Source organism: Molothrus aeneus, chromosome 29 (assembly GCF_037042795.1).
Source record: "Molothrus aeneus isolate 106 chromosome 29, BPBGC_Maene_1.0, whole genome shotgun sequence".
Classification (NCBI taxonomy): Eukaryota; Metazoa; Chordata; class Aves; order Passeriformes; family Icteridae; genus Molothrus; species Molothrus aeneus.
This window is the reverse complement of record NC_089674.1, coordinates 771,533-788,771: the sequence shown is the minus strand read 5'-3', so window position 1 is coordinate 788,771 and position 17,239 is coordinate 771,533. Positions and strand designations below refer to the sequence as shown.

General features: G+C 48.2%; 1 protein-coding gene across 1 annotated transcript in view; it reads right to left on the bottom strand.

The window, feature by feature from the left end:
* Nucleotides 1-17,239, bottom strand: part of SLC23A2 (solute carrier family 23 member 2) — a 57,577-nt gene that overhangs the window by 32,833 nt on the left and 7,505 nt on the right. The window contains exons 2-3 of the mRNA XM_066567368.1: nt 2,586-2,872; nt 1,999-2,097 (exon numbers count right to left, since the gene is read on the bottom strand). Coding sequence (XP_066423465.1) covers nt 1,999-2,097; nt 2,586-2,720 — 234 coding nt within the window. The 5' untranslated portion in view covers nt 2,721-2,872. The remainder of the gene's footprint in view (nt 1-1,998; nt 2,098-2,585; nt 2,873-17,239) is intronic.

The following is a 17,239-nucleotide window of genomic DNA, read 5'->3' as shown; positions in this document are numbered from 1 at the left end:
CCACGTGGAGCTGCCTCACACGGAGCCTGGGAGCTCTGCCAGACTCGTGACTGCCCCAAATGGTCTCCACTTCTCCAAAAATCCCCACCCCGGCCACAGGGCTGAGCCCATCTGCACTCGGTGCCACCTGCAAGGCCAGCACCAAACTGAGCCTGGCACTGCCCTCCCACCTCAGCCCCCTCCCTGCTGGGAGAATTCACAGTTAGGGGGTGAAAGAAAGTGGGCACCGTGCTGAGGGTGCTGCAGCAGAAATGCAAAAGACAGAAACTCTCATTTGAGAGAACTCCTGAGAGCACTTGGAGCACTGCTCTCCCCTCCTGCAGCACCAGGGACAGCTTTGCACGGACTGAAAAAGGAACAAACTCTCTCCTGACCCAATTCTCCAAAAAAAACACGTGAAAAATAAAAATAGGAATTTGAGCCATGGGATGGCTGAGGGTGGAAAAGCCCTCTCAGACCCTCAGCTCTGACCAGCAGCACCACCATGGGCATCCCCAAACCTCATCTCCCACTGCCACACCCACACATTTGTTAACACCTCCGGGATGGGGACTCCATCACCGCCCCTTCCAAGCCCTGCCCACCCTTCCCACAGGAAAATTCCTCCTGGTGTCCAGCCTGGCCCTCCCCTGGCTGGGCTGCAAGGACCTGAAGGCCCAGTGCCACCCCTGCCTTGGGACACATTCCTTTCATGGGCTGAACAATTCCCACACATTTAGGAACTGTACCTTTCACCTTCTGTCCTATGGGATCATTTGGGATTTATTATTAAACAATATCCTACAAATTTAAAATAGAAAAGGAAGCCAGAACTGTATTGTTGCCATGAGGGAAGGAGCAGGGTGATGGTTTAGCTGACTGAGGGGTTTATTTTGGATTAGGTTGTGGGTTGAGGGCTTTTTTTGAGATTTCTGGAGAAAACAACAATTCCACTGTCCCAGGGTGCTCCAAGCCCCATCCAGGCTGGGCTTGGGCACCTCCAGGGGCAGCCAGAGCTGCTCTGGGCACCTGTGCCAGGGCTGCCCACCCTGTTCCTGCACTGGGAGCCACAGCAAAGCTTGAACTCAAGGAGAAATGCTTCCTCTGCAGCTCAAGGTCTCTTTTAGGTGAGTTATTCTCCATCAGCCCCATTCTGATGCCATGGGTCAGCTGGGAAGGAGGGAAGCACAGCTTGGGAAAAGCAGGAACACTGTGGTGTCTGGAGATGGCTTATCTCATTGCACAATTCACCCCAACACCTCTGGCTGAAGGATTTTATCAGATTGTGCCTCTCCACTCCAGCCCCAGCACGCTCCAGAAATCAGCCATCAAAGACTCTGAGAGGTAACAAAAAGCTGCCCATGAAATGTGAGTGTGGGGATGGGAGGGAGACACCTGGGCAGGCTGAGCTGGGAGGGCTCCAGGCCCAGGCTCCCCTGGAACCCAGCCCGGACAGGGGAAGGTTTAAATCTGAAATTCAGGAGTGCAAACTTGAACTGCATCCCCTGGTGTCATCCTTGTCCCAGCAGAAACCACAGCCTTGAAGGAAGGAGCATCATGGTGCCCCTGCTTGGAACCAGGAGTTCTGTTCCAGGTTCAATCAGGATCTTTTAAAAACTTGGGTCAGGCTGAGGCTTTTCAGAGACAAAAAAGCCAGTCTGACTGAACATTTCAGAAGCTCAGATTTACCATAATCCTCATCCTTATTTTAAACCAAAGCTCAGATTCACACCATCTCAGCTTGCAGGATCATCACTGAACAGACCTAGGGAATGAAAGAATGGGGAAAAGAGCTGGAGAAATCCCAACCAAGGGCATGAACTGCTCCCACCATTTCCTGAGTCATGGCCCAAGTGCTGCACCCACAGTGTGTGACCAGGAGTCACGAGGGCAGGAGTGCCTGGGGAGATGTGAATGTGCAAGTCAGCAGCTCTGGGACAGGAACCCTCCCAGCCAGGGGAGGCAGCTGGGGGCAGAGCACCAGAGCTGAGCTCCCAGGCAGCAGGGGAGCCCCAGTACCTTCTCTGCTATGCCATTCTCTGTGGTGTAGATGGCCATCAGCTCCGTGTCCTCCGTGTCCTGGTCACCGCTGGACGTGGCGCCACCGTTTATCACAACCTTAAAAAACAACAAAAACAGAAGGAGGTGAAGTTTTTCTAATCAACATTTCCTCTGCCATCACACCTCAGATGTCAGTTTTCTCTGTGGGTACTTCATCTGGCTCTGACCTTTGGTCAGGAACCACGGGGAGGATGGCAAGGCATCACTTCTGTAACAGCAGGGACAGAGAGCACACAGAGCTGCCTGTGTTACACACCAACATTCAGAGTTCTGTCAGTGACTGCTCATGGAAATGAAGGGCTTGTACACCTGGAGCATTACTGGAGCATTATTTGGACTCATCTCATACTGGCCCTCCCTGGTGCTCTGTCCGTGGGGAGCTCCATGTCCTGGGAACAGGGCATGAGCACACACAGCAGGGCTGGCTGTGTTTATGTACAAATATTCAGAGTTTTGCCACTGACTGCTCACGGAAATGAAGGGTTTGTATTTCTGAAATACACCTCAAGTGGAGCATCACTCCCTGCAGGGCTGGGCTCACTCACAGGCAGGGTGAAGAAGTTGGGGTGCTTGGACTCCTCCTCGTATTTGCCCTCCGTGGAGCCCCCTCCTGCCTCCACCGACTTGGCCGTGGTGTTCTTGCCAATGCCCATGGTGTCCAGCACGTCCAGGACCTGCATGCAGCACCCAGGAGGTGCCTCTGGGACAGGCCAAGAGCAAAGGACAGCTCCTTATTCCAGCAGCAGCAGCAGCAGCAGCAGCAGCTCCAGGAGTCACTGAGGAGCTCAGTAATCCAGCTGGGACATCAGTGTGTCCTTCCCATCAATGGCTCCTGGCAGGAAGGGAGAAATTGGATATTTTAGGAGGGAAATCAGTCAGGCTCATGATCTGAGGGTCCTGAGTTTGTTCCTCACTATATTTTGGTTCTTGGCCTCTTTACTTCTGTTGAGGTTGGGATTAAAGGCACTTGAGATGACAGTTCCCATTCAGAATTAGATATTTATTATTTCTTATCTGTATTGCAAGTCCTGAGTTCTACAGCATTCTACTAACAAGCCACAAAGTGGTGAACTATCTTTCTATTCAATTAAGAAATGACACTTAAATTACTTTTACTTTTAACCCAATAACTGATCACTTGAAGCCTGCAATGTGGACTTTTTTACCCAATTATACAATAACACCCAAACTTATGAAGGACACACAGAAAATCCAAGTTTTGCAGCCTGTGGTTACTGAGCTTTAAACAGAGAATGCAGCTGCCAACACCTGCAGGTGAAACCAGGTCAGGTACAGGTGAAAGTACAGGACAGAACCTGCAAAAATGGCCTCTTGAAAGCCACAAAAAGTGGAATTTTCTGCATCCATCCAAGCAGCAGAACCCACTCACTCTGGTGTTACTTCAAAAGCAAGTTAATGGTGGGTTCAGCTGAACCCCAAGGTAGAAAGGCAGCTCAGGGACATTCAAATACAGGTTTGGATTGGAAAAAAAGCAGCAGAACTTGGGTTTTTCCTGAAGTCTCCCTTCCAGATGCTGCTCAGGAAATGCCAGCAGCTCCTGTCTACTGTAATTGCAATAATAACTGAACTTGAGAAAGACTCTTCTGCTGAGGGCAATTCAGGACTGTACTAATACATGAATACTAATATTTTAGAACCTCTTAATAGCTGTTAATTGCCCATTTGCTGGAAAATTCTGGTTCCTTGAGGTGAAAGAAACATTAAAACTTTCAAAGCAATGGAGGTATCTCCTGAAAAGTTACATAAAAAAGACAATTTGGGCACTGGGATCCCTTGAAGCATGAATTAAATCAGTATGGCGTGGAAGGCAGTGCCTGCAAATCAGAGTTAAGATTTGTTTATGAGAGTAAATATTAAGGCAGCATCATTAATTATTTCTCACTTGAAGACTGAAGGAGAAGACTGGTTTGAACACTCACTGTCTTGCTCTGGAAATAACCTGCAATTCCCCTTTTCACAGAGCAGCTCGGGGCACAGAGGAGACAGGTACTGGTTAAAGGCTTGGGAGCGCTGGGCTGGGGTTTTTGCAGGCATTTTTTCTTTGCTTTCATAGAACAATGAGGTTTTTTTCCCCTAGCACACAGGAACAAAGAGAAGAGAATCTGCCTTTTCCTGTCCTTGCAGACGAGTTCCATTCTCCAAGAAAATCAGAGATGGAGACGGGCGAGGCCGAGTCTGGCAGCTCCTGCCCTGGGAAGGGCAAGGGCAGCAGGACACCTCCCTCAGGCACAGCCGATTAATGAAAGTGAGCCAGGGTCGCTGCCAGGCCAGGATCTGCTGGAAGGGGCCCTGGCCCTCAGCAGCATCCCTGGCATGGGCTGCTGTGTCCTCCAGCCCTGGGAACGGCAGCAGGACAGCAAAGCTTGCCCTGGACCCATGGATGGCTGAGAGCTGACACAGCAGAGCTGAAATAACAACTCCCAAACAGGCAACTCCCAATTCATTCACAGGCAGAACCCCTCACCGCTGCTTCTCCTGAGGAAAGGGAGGCTTTGTCTCACCAGGGGTTGCTCCAAGACAAACCAGAAGGAATTTCCCAGCTCTTCTTGCTTCTCCCCAGCAATTAAAACTGCACTTAATGGCACAGATGATCATCAGAGGGTTCAGGAATGCTTTGATTCTGCAATCTGGAGTGTCAGAGAGGAGAAGATAAACTCTGCTGCTGCCTAAAGCTCTCAGAGATCACTCCTTATCAGCCCCGTGTCCCACCACACACACAATTCAGGCATTTTTACAGCTCTCCAGAGCAAATCCAGCTCCTCAGGAGCTGAGAAGTCCTGGAGAAAGAGATAAAACAAAAGAGATAAAGCCCGTTGAGCACGGGGCAGGTACACTCGGCACAAGCCATCCTCTGCAGGCTGGGCTCCAATGGGAAGCTGGAAGTGAAATTTGTGCCACATTTCACCTTCCCACATGGATCACCCCCAGTGCACAGAAGGCCGGGAGAGGCCAGGCCTTTACAGAGCTGCAGATAAGATTAGGATTCACACAAAGGGCAGGGGAGAGCCCAGGTGCAAGTTCAGGAGGAAAAGCCTCCTGGCCAGGGAGAGGCCACCCTGCACCTCCAACACCAGCAAAAAGCTCCTCCGGCCCCAGAGCCAGCAGGAGAGGACAGGAGAGGTGGCAGGGCCTGGTGTGACACATCACCACCTCCTCATGCTCCCAGGACCTCCCAGCACACCTTCCCTTTGCCAAGGCTGCTGCCATTTCACTGAAACAAAGCAGGATGTGTTTCAAAGCTCATGGCAAAAAGGTAAAACCCATATGGAGATCTACCATGTGTTTAAATGCTCTTTTTCCTCCCCGCAAGTCTCTGCTCTGGAACCTCCACCACAAACCAAAACACGCACAAAGGGTTTCCTACAGGAGAATCTGCCCCCGGAAAGCTCCCGCTTCCCCAGGCACCCAAGTGCCTGTGAGTCAGTGAAAAATCCTTTTTTATCCTCTCTTCAGCAGAGCCAAGGGTTAAGTGGGCAGCACAGAAGGTGCAGGCAGCCAGAGCTCACCGGCAGGGAGACCTGGCCATGAACCCCCCAGGAGTGGGACACTGACGCCTCCCCTGCGGGCGCTGTTTCCTTTCAAAGCACTGCCTGCAGCTTTTGGCTGAAGCACACCAAAAACACTCCCTCGAGCAGATTTGCTGCTGTGGCAGCTCCTCCCTGCGCTGCTGAAGGCTTTCAACATCAATATTTGAATCCAGAGCCTGGCAGAGCAAAGACTGGGGAAAACAAAGCCCACCTGACCTCCAGGCAACACATTCCAGGTAGCTGGGAAGTTCTTGGGGCTCTTCTCTCTTTTTGGGCTGATTTGGGGTTTTTTGAACTCCCCTTAAAAGAGTCAGTGCTTTGCCAGGTGCTGCTGGCCTGGCAGCACCAGGGCTGGGCATGGTCATGCTCAGGACATGGCAGTGCTGTTGTAAAGCTCATTTGCAACGAGCAGACCTTGAGTTTAGCCCTCTGGAGGAAGCTCAGGCTCCCCCATGACTGCCAGCCCTGAAAATTCCAGTTTCTCCCAAGTGATACCAGCCCTGTGTGTTCCCTTTTTTGCCAAACTCAAACCAAAAGCCCTCCTAAAACCACGAAGGCTGAATTCCAGCTGGATCCGAAGTTTCCCTCAGCTGAGCTGAGCCCATCACCCAGTGACAACCAAAATCATTTGGACTTTCCCTGTCCCTTGAGACAACCCCTGGCAGTCCCTGGATTTGGTGGCCCTTCCCTGCTGCACAAGGGGAATATTCCCAAAGGAAGCACAAGGAATGTGGTGATAAAAGCAGCTGGGGGTGGGACAGCCCCCGCCTGGCTTTGTCCCATGTCACACCTCCTGAGGAAGGAGTGGTGGCACAGCCAGGCAGGACCTTCCTGGCTGTCACAGACGGCTCAAGAGCCAAAAATCCTCTGGCTGGTGCACCCACTAAGGAGATTAGAATGAAATTAAGGTCACTGCTTAATTACCATCATCAATTTATTATTTTAATGAGCTGTCAGGCTCGTGTGAACAGAGCAACTTTCTCCTGCAAGCAGAGACGATGCTCAGCCAGCGTTCGTCCCACTTGAGGTGCCTCTGGAATTTCAGCACCTCCCTGGCACTTCCAAGTGTTTGGCACCTCTGGAACTTGGGCCCAGGATGTGTCTGAACACAACCAAGGTGTGAGATTGTGTTTCTGGCAGCAGACATGCAAAGGGACATGGACTCCTTCAAAAGAGAACTCTGCTGCTCACAGGTGTCCAAAGGGTGCTGAATGTTTTGCTAGGAAAAAGGCTCTCCCCAGTTCAAGACATTCCACAAACCTCTCATCACCCAGGTTAAAAACGCTCAACAAATACTTAAAGGATGCAATCCAAGTCCTGTCTGCAGAGCCACAACCACAAATCCAACTGCTCCATCCCAGATCTGTGCCTGGATAGGGCACCTGGGAGCTCCCACCCGCTGTCCACACATGCAGGGAGTGCCTCAAAGGGTTTTTTTCCTGCCTTCCAGGGCATTTTCACCATCTCACAGATGTGAAGAAGGTGCCCAGAACCCACACATTTCATTTTCTCTTGGTGTAAAAACCACCCTCCCGCTTCAGTCTCTTTGGTCCCAGGAAACTCCTGATTTCTCTTTAGCAGGGACCTCACTCCTCATTTCTCTTCAGCAGGGGCCTCTCTCCTGATCTGTCTTTAGCAGGGACCTCACTCCTCATTTCTCTTCAGCAGAGACCTCTCTCCTGATCTGTCTTCAGCAGGGACCTCTCTCCTGATCTGTCTTCAGCAGGGGCCTCTCTCCTGATCTGTCTTTAGCAGGGACCTCACTCCTCATTTCTCTTCAGCAGGGGCCTCTCTCCTGATCTGTCTTCAGCAGGGACCTCTCTCCTGATCTGTCTTCAGCAGGGACCTCTCTCCTGATCTGTCTTCAGCAGGGACCTCTCCAGTTCCTTCCCACCAACTGAAGCTGAAACTGAAGCACTGAAATCCCACCACGTCCTAAGTGCTCCAGAGATGCCCCCCCTTGCACTGAAGCACATCCACAACAAGGAAAGCAGACTCCAAATTTCACCCAACGTCACAAAGTTCATCCTTACCTGCTGCAGAGGCAAATAAAATGCTGCTACATACCCAAACTTCCTCATATCTGAGCTCTAAAAAACTCAGCTTAGGTTTCAAAAAGAGTTGATGGGCACTTTAAGAAGCTTCTCTCTTCACTTCCAAGTAGCTCTTCAAAGCACAAATTCTTTCTTTGGAGGCACTAATGAATTTTTAAGTAGTTGGTATTTTGACTGCCATCCAGAGCGGTGCTTTAATAACTGACCAACGTTATTAGGGCAAGTCTACACAAAGCTAAGCAGCAAAGTTATGCCGAGCTCAAACCTTCCATGTATTTAAAGCACATTAGCTAAATCTCATTAACTTCCTGTGTGAATGAGCTTGTTGAGAAGGGGACTTAAATCCAGCTGAATGAGGTGTTTACCAAAGGATCTCACAGCTCTCAAAAACCAAAAGTTTGGTCAGTCAAGTTATTAACTGAGAGCTTAGTTAGGCTGGGATTCTAAACCAGAATAGGTGAAAATTCTAAACCAGAATAGCTGAAAATTCTAAACCAGAATAGGTGAAAATTCTAAACCAGAATAGCTGAAAATTCTAAACCAGAATAGCTGAAAATTCTAAACAAGAATAGGTGATTCTAAACCAGAATAGCTGAAAATTCTAAACCAGAATAGGTGAAAATTCTAAATAAGAATAGCTGAAAATTCTAAACCAAACTAGCTGAAAATTCTAAATAAGAATAGGTGATTCTAAACCAGAATAGCTGAAAATTCTAAACAAGAATAGGTGAAAATTATAAATAAGAATAGGTGATTCTAAACCAGAATAGCTGAAAATTCTAAACAAGAAGAGGTGATTCTAAACCAGAATAGCTGAAAATTCTAAACCAGAATAGGTGAAAATTCTAAACCAAACTAGCTGAAAATTCTAAATAATAGGTGATTCTAAACCAGAATAGCTGAAAATTTTAAACCAGAATAGGTGATTCTAAACCAGAATAGCTGAAAATTCCAAACCAAACTAGATGAAAATTCTAAACCAGAATAGGTGATTCTAAACCAGAATAGCTGAAAATTTTAAACCAGAATAGCTGAAAATTCTAAACCAGAATAGGTGATTCTAAACCAGAATAGCTGGAAATTCTAAACCAATCTAGCTGAAAATTCTAAACCAGAACAGGTGATTCTAAACCAGAATAGCTGAAAATTCTAAACCAATCTAGCTGAAAATTCTAAACCAGAACAGGTGATTCTAAACCAGAATAGCTGAAAATTCTAAACCAATCTAGCTGAAAATTCTAAACCAGAACAGGTGATTCTAAACCAGAATAGGTGATTCTAAACCAGAATAGCTGAGTGTTTCCAGCATCAGTCACCCTGTTTGATCAGAACACTGCTGGCCAAGCAGCTCCCACTCATCTTTCAGCCCATTATTCCCATTTTCTTGGCCCAAAGGCAGCAGTTTTGCCCAAATTCTGTGCATTGCCTTTGCCACCCTCCCGGAGAGCCCAGCAGCGGGCAGGGATGAGAAGCTGTGAGATGAAATTCCAAAGAAAGTGCAAGCAGGAGGTGGGAAATGACCATTTCCACCTCGCTGTGGGCATGAACACTGCAGGGAGCTGCAGGCACCTGCAGAGCTCCCCAGAGCCAGGGTAAATCAAACCCAATCCTGTCCCACTGCCCCTCGGTCTGCCCTGGAGCTCAGCACACCCCCGTGTACGGCACACAGGAATTTGATTTACAGGGCTATGGAGTCCTCATGGTCTCCCTGGGGAGAATTAATAACTGGGGCATTCCAATACCTCACTGTTATTACCAATATTAATGCACAGCTCGTTAAGCTCCTTCAGGGCCCTCAAAGCAACCTGAGCTCACACTGGCTCCTTTCTCAGCCCGCTTTGTACTTGGACTTGGCACTTTGATGAAAGCTCCCTTCTTTCCAAGACTTTAATCACGTTAAAACAAAGGTGGAGTTAGAGACTCATCTAGGGAAAATTCCATTTATTAAGTAAATCGAGGTAATGTGCCAATTTTCGAGCTCTGGATGTGAAGCTCCTTCCCAAGGGGCTGAGGCATCCCTGGGGCTCCTTTGGAAAGGGAACAGCTTGAGCCCAGTAATCAAATACAAACCCAGCAAGTGATCCCACACTTGAGGAGTTTTACACTGAGTTATCTATGAGGCTTGTCTGGAAATAAACACTTCCATTTAGTATCACTTATTAGGATTTGGAATTAATAAACTTTCAGAAACTAACCAAGATGCTGTGCCTTTGTGCTCAAGCTTCCTTAAAAATCTCTTTTACTACCTAAATATCATATGAATTTTTCCCGTTTTAAAGATTAAAAGGAAAGCAAAGTTTACAGATAGACAGAAAAAAAGCAAATACATTGGAAACAGTGAATATCTCTTTTTAGTGACAGCAATTTTAAAATGAGAAATTAAGCCCTCAAACCTTTAAGACACGGAAAGTTAGTTATTAACACCTGCAAATACACATTTTTAAGTTTCTTATTTCATAATGCTGACAGCAAAGCAGCCGAATTTTTGCAAGCATCCCCAGCAAGGCACAAACCTGCAGCGAGCTCTCGGAGGCACTCCCCAGCAGCAGCAGCAGCCTGGAGGATGCAGACATTCATCCCCCAGGAGCACTTTTATACTCTCTTTGTGCTTGCCCATTGTGTAACTGCTCCCAGCCCACGCTTACACAAGGGCAGGGCAGGAGGCAGCACCTGGTTACTCCTTGGTTACTCCTTGGTTACTCCCCCGTTACTCCACGCCTCCGCGGGGTTTACGCAAAGCAGCGGCCACGAAATCCTGGGGAGAGCTGCCAGGCAGAGCCCCCAAATGGCACAGAGGGTTCCAGCAGCAGCTGCAACCGGGACAGGGATTTTCTCTGAGTGTTCTTCCATGAGCCTCCCTGATCGATGTTTTTAGCAGCAAACCGGACCCATTTTCAGGAGGCTCCTGACCTCAGAGCTCTTCCCTGAGCCAAGGGTCAGCGATCCACGGGAACTGAAACACACCAGGACTCTGCTGGCTCCTCCACTTCCCCAGTGGAAAACGCTGAGCAACGGTGATGGGCAAAGTGGGGCAGATGGGACACAGGAGAAGAAGTGAAAGCCTTGGAACAAACACAAAACCAACAAGAAATAAAACCAGGGTTGCCAAGCACTGCAACAGATTGCAATGGGTGAGTCCCTGTGCCTGGAGGTGAACAAAAGCCATGGAGATGTGGCATTCAGGGCATGGTTCAGAGGTGCATGTGGCAGTGCTGGCTTAATGGTTGGACTTGGTCTTAAAGGTCTTTTCCAACCTAAACAATCCTAGGATTTTGAAACTGCTTCCCATGGATCTCCTTGCCCCACTCCCCTTCTGTGGGAGCACAGCCCTGCCTAAGGCTGTCCTTACATCACTTTGTCATTTTACTCACCCCCATTTCCCTTTTCAAAGGATTAACGAGACACCATCGCCCTACAACTGGTCCTGAAGCCATAACCAGAACAGGCCACCACAAAGCAGCACCCAGGGAGCAGCTTCTGCCTGGATTTACCACAAAGCAGCACCCAGGGAGCAGCTTCTGCCTGGATTTACTGGCAGCAGCTCCAGCCCTTGCTCCCAGCCCAAAATGGGCCAAGAACACGGAGCTCCAGGGCACGAAGCTCAGTGTACCTGCAATGTGGAGGCAGGGACAGGCTGCCAGTGCTGTCCAGCCCCATCCCATTCCCCAGCTCCATCATCCAGCCCCCCACAAGCCGGATTTGCTGCTCCCTGCTCAGGGCTGGCTCCAGGCTCGGTCCCACGGCAGAGCCAAGGCTGAGCAGGGCACAGTGAATGAGAGCTGAGCCTGTCCCGTGCCTGTCCCCAGTGCTCCTCATTCACCCCTGCCTCGGGTCCCTGGCAGTGATCCAAGGATCTCCACTGACTGCTCTGGGCAGTGTGTGCTCACACAGGGTGTGCCACACTCTAATCCCCACTGCAAAGAGATGCTGAAAAGATTCCCCCTCTGTTTGCTCCTTTTCCAATTATTAGATCCTTTCCTTTCCTCCTTCCTTCTGACTTCCAAATGCTTTCACAAACACAAATATCTCAATTTCGATGTCAAGAAACCTAAGAGTCCTTAACACAAACATCACCAGTCCTTAAGACCAGGCAGCACCAACTGCGGTACCCAGACTGGCTGAAGGTCACTGATCTGTAACACTTCAGGGAAAAAGTGCTGGGAATTGTTTTAGATTGAAGGTATTTGATGTGCTCACAGGGAGCTAAAGAACTGAGTGATGAACAGCAAGAGGAAAATGTCAGGTTTTGAAAGAAGTAATCCATTTGCTTTTTTACTCCAATGTTCAACCGCTGTTTAATCCAACGAGTTTTTTTAATAGCTGGATTAAACAATGCCAGGGGCTCAAATACTTCTTGTCCTGAACATCACAGTTCAAAGTATAACTGAGTTCAATGAAATGAAAATTCTTCAGTATGCAGTCAAAGACTTGTCTATTTACCTTGCAATTAAAACTAATCGCTCCAAAATTCATCCTCAGTGAGCGGAGAATTTCAACATGCAAACAATTAATTTCTGATTACTCTGCACTTACACTCAATCCAAAGAAAGCACTTGCTAATGTGGGTACCTCCACTTCAACCCCAGCTGCCAGGGTTGATGCCAGGACAGATCCAAGCGTGGGCTGTGGGGTTACAATTCCCTGCAGTGAGCAGGCACTGGAATCACTGGCACACGGCAGGGGAATGCTAATTCAAAATGCACTGGAATATTTCACAGTGCAGCTTCCCAACTGCTGTGGAAGCCAGGTGGGAATGAAGAGCTGAGAGCTGTGTGGGGCTGCACTTGACCGCGGGAGGAGCAGAGGATTTATCTCACTCTGCTCCAGCCTGGGGAGCTTGGTCCTGACGGTCCCACACAGCCACTCAGCATTTTTGTTTCCTGCTTAATATCTGAAATGCAAACTGGTGGAGCACTTCTACTGCTTGGAAATGTTACACCTAGGAGGAGTTCACTTTGATTATGACGAGAGAATCCAATTTTCTGCCTTCTCAGACACTCAAGTGTTCAGTCAGAGGATGAACCAACACTTCTGAGTGCTGCAGCCAAGTTCTGTTTGCTCTTGGACACACATTGGTAAACTACTGACAGTGTTCTGCGTTGGAACAGTTATTCTGAGGGTTTATTCTCTGCGATTTTGCAGCATTTGGGCAGATAAAATCCTTCTCTGAAGTCCCCTATTCCCCCTGCACAGGGGTGGCACACCATGGTTATGTCCCACCACCAATGTGGCAACAATGCAACCCAGGCACTGCAAAGAGCTGCTAACCAAATCCCCCCTTTGATCCATCTGGTTTCAGTAAGAACAAGAAGAACACCCAAAAGGAAGAGTGGTGCAGTCAGCAGTGCTCAGGGAGAGGCAGAGCTTCCCTGCAAGGACATCCTGTTATGTGCTGAGGGTGACTGGGGGAGGCCTCCTGTGTGACAGCTCAATGGGCCCCCTCACTACATTTCTGCAGCCATCTCCTAATTCAAGGACTCTTCCTCCCAAAGCCACAGCAAATACATGATCTTTTACATCAGCTTATTTAATCAGCAGCCTCCCCTGAACATCCTCCAGAACACACTTAACATAATACAGCGAACCCAGAAAATAGCATCACACACGAGCACAATAAATAGATCCACTTCCACCCACAACTGGCAACAGCAGAAAGACCCAGCTATTAAGTTTGAATTTCCAGTGATGTTTATAAATTATTGAATTATGAATTGAAAAAGCACTTACCAGAAGATCTGCAGTAACATGAAAACATCACTGCTCTTCCCTAGTGCTGACTCAAATCCACACCAAATTACGGGAACTGCTCTGAAAACTCCCCAGGTAATTCAGGGAGGGATGCCCAGCCCTGGCTCCCACTCAGGGTGTTCCCCCTGAACCCACAAATCCCCCTCTCCCAGAGGAAGGACACCTTGGGGCAATCCATGGCCAAGGAATTCTGCATTTCCAGCTGGACAATGCAACTTCTGCTCTCAAATCCCCAATTCATCTACAGCTTGTATTGTTAAGGTGTTTATTAGGACTTTTGCTGCCACAGTACATTTATAAATACACTTGTAAGAAGAACCCAGGATCTGAGATGTACATCAAAGCAGACACAGAGCTGTGTAAAAAGGTAATTACAAGAGGGAAGTGCCTTTAAGAATACCTGTGGCTGATTTCTGGGCAAGAAATAAAGAATCATTGTCAAGAAAGAACAACAGAAGAATAGTGAAGCCAAAGCCCTGCACTCCACAGGCACAGATCAAAGCACTTCCAAAATTACTGGAGAGAAATGTGCTTTTTGGGAGCTGTTATTGTGTTCACCCTGTTCATAAACTAAGTCAAACTCCTTTCCTGGAGCTCCAGGTATTTCTGTAATTACAGGCAAAAGCTCAAACCCAAGAAAAGACAGAAGCAAAGCCTGAGCAGCAGGCAGGGCGAGAGGCAGTGAACTTTAACTCATTACCTTGTGCGTTCCCAGATTAGCCTGAACACATCATTGCCTTCTGTATTCCCGGAATCCCCACCCCTGACGTGCCCAAGGGCAGCTTGGAGCACCCTGGGGCAGTGGGAGATGTCCCTGCCCACGGCCTGGGGTGGGTCTGCATGGGCTCTGAGGTCCCTCCCGTTCCAGACTGCACACACAGTTAGTTTGCACGCTCAGATTTTACCTTTCTGCCCCTCTTTTTGTGCTGATAGTTTCAGAAGGGTGGGCTAAACTCATGCAGCAGGCTGTGCAAAGACCATGGAAAGTGCCACCCTTCAGCAGAAGCCGCTGCTGTTTTAATTTTCCAAAGGCAAAACACTTCTAAGCACAATCATCTGTTTACTTTTTCATTCCATACGTCATTTGCTTGGATGCCTAAAAATCACCCTGCATCACACAGTGAGCAGCCAGGCTGAAAGCTTCAGCTGCAAGATAAATGCTTTAAAAAGTGGGGGAGAAAAGAGCAGATATCCATCGGTTTTGGGCAATGATCCTGGGATTCACAGCTCAGTAATTCCCAGCCCAGTCCCTCCTCCCACCAATCCCAACCTCCTGCATCCAAAATGAAAAAAGCCCTTTTAATCTTCAAAGCATGGCCACAAGTCAATCTCAACTTAGCACACTTTTTAATTTTCTTTTTAATTATCCACTCGGGAGAGTTATGCCCTTCTTGCTCAGTGACCTTTCGCTCCTTCGGGATTTACTTCAAAATCTTTCCTGGGAATAATCAGGGAATTCACAGCACTTCCAGAGGAACCGTTCCAAGGCTCCTGGGGCTGAGGGCAGGCCCAGAGTGACTCTCAGGAGTCTCTGCTTTTCCTGTAATCCAGCCTTTCAAAAACCTAAAATTGAAGGGTTTCTGTATACCATTAAAAACAAAATCCTAATGCTTATTCAGAGAGCAGCCCAACATGTGTAGAAAAAAATCAACAAAATTTTACGGGCAGTGCCGAAGTTACAAAATTAAATTTCCACGTGGCAAACATCACTGTGTCACATTTCATCTTTTCCTGCTGATCTCTGGACCCTGTGCTCCAGGACTGCCAGGACTGCAATCCCTGCACGGCTGCTCTGACCCCACTCTGGGTTTGGAGTTCTCACCGGGAGCCCAACCCAAAGCAGCAGCAGGAGAAGCCTCAGCTGGAGCTGGCAGGAGGCAGGGCACAGGCAGAGCATCCCTCAGTGTCACAGAGCAGGAACAGATGCCATTATTCACTATGTGAGCAATAAGAGATGCTGATGTTCCCAGCAGTAACTGGTGCCCAGCGTTTGCCCCAGGAGCTCTGGTCACCAAGCACAGCTCAGTTTCCCGGAGCCACTGGGGAAAAATTCAATCATTACTGCCATTAATGAGACTTAAGCCAAACCAGCCCTCCTCACTCCCCTGCCCACACACCAAACAACCGTAAGCAGCCCTGGGTTTGATTCCCACACGTGAAGCCAAGCAGTTACTAATTTCTTAATGTCACAACAAGCCTGGCAGTGGCTCTGTGCTCAGCCAGACTTGCTGGGTCACTCCCCTGCCCCTGCTGGAGGCAGGCTCAGGTGAGAGCAGCTCCTGCACCAACCTCCTCAGAAATGTGCATTTATTGGCCCCTGCACCCCCTGGATCCATGGGGCAGCAGGAGGGGACAGGACCCAGCTGCCACCTCCCCTTGGTCACCAGGCAGAGGTGGGGATGTCACTCGGTGCAGTGGCTTTGAAGATTTCCCTGCCTGTGTGGGTAATTAAGAACACATTAAATAGATATTAATGCATTAAATAGATATTAATGCATTAAATAGATATTAATGCATTAAATATCCCTGTGAGCAACACAACTGGTAAAGAAGGTTAAGTGGCTTCTCCAAGTGAAGGGACAGAAATGGAACAGGCAGTTTTAACACCCAACTGGCTGCTCAGGAAAAGCACAAAGAATTGTAAGATTTTCAGAGCTCACACTACTTAAAATAATATTTATAACAGCTGTAGGTTATTGAAGGAAAACTTCTTGGGTTTGGAAAGGCTTTTTTTAAAAAGCTCTTTGGAAAATTTATGAAAATAAACCTCTAGTTTACCTTTGTGATCTCTGCCAGTAAAGCAATCCTTTTTTAACCAATATACTCTGGGTTTAATATCGTGCCTTAATGGCTGCCTCATCTTCAGGGCTCTTTGGCAGATGTGTTTCAGCACTGCTCTTAACAAAATAATCTCAATTATTCTTACTTAATTGGCATCAGATAAATGCAAGACTTCTTAGCTGCTGCTGTCTGAAGGAACAGCACTTGAGCACACATTTTGCCCTTTGAATAATCAGGAGAGAAGACCAATGCAGATGGGGTGTACCTAAGTGAGCTCCAAACCCGGGCTAACACTGATCACAAAATCTTTACCGAAGCCCGACAGGCAAGGAGGGGAGCTCAGACAGCTCTGTGCCTTCGGGCTCATTTCTACCCAGCGCTTTCATAGAAGCTTTAATTGACAGCTTTGCTGGGTTCTATTGTGCCTGATTAGGCGTCTCCACGAGAAGCATTAGCGGTGTTTGATCCCCTCCAAAGCAGAGCAGCTCATTAGCAGGGGATGTTTACAGGAGCGGCAGCTCTTCCCCTGCTGCAGGAGGGGTTTTCAGGCCGTGTTTTCACCAGGACGATCACGACTCCAAAGGAGCTTGGCCCTCCATCCTTTGCCTTTCCTGCTATTTGCCAACAGGACAGATGGACAAGGAAAACATCTGACAGGACTACAACAAACCCCCAACACTCGGGTATTAATCAAAACCCAAATCCCCTCCCTCATCCCCCCCCCTTTTTTTCTTTTTTTTTAGCTTTAAAAGCATCTCTCTGTGAGCTGAAATAATTACAAATAACAAGTGTCCAACAGGCTGAATAAACCAGACCAGAGCCCTGTGAAATTATATTGGTAATAATGGCCCTGCTCAGCACAACCTCCCAAAATTCCACACACACAAAATTAAATGGCACCCATGCAAATACATCCAATATCAGCAAATGACTGGTAATTGTTATTGCTCCCAGAGATGAAAGGACACAGAACAGAGTGAGAATACAGCAATTATTGCCTGCACTCTGAGCCTATGAACAGGGACCTGCAGCTCCAATTTCTTTCTTGCCAGTCTCAATCCAAATTAC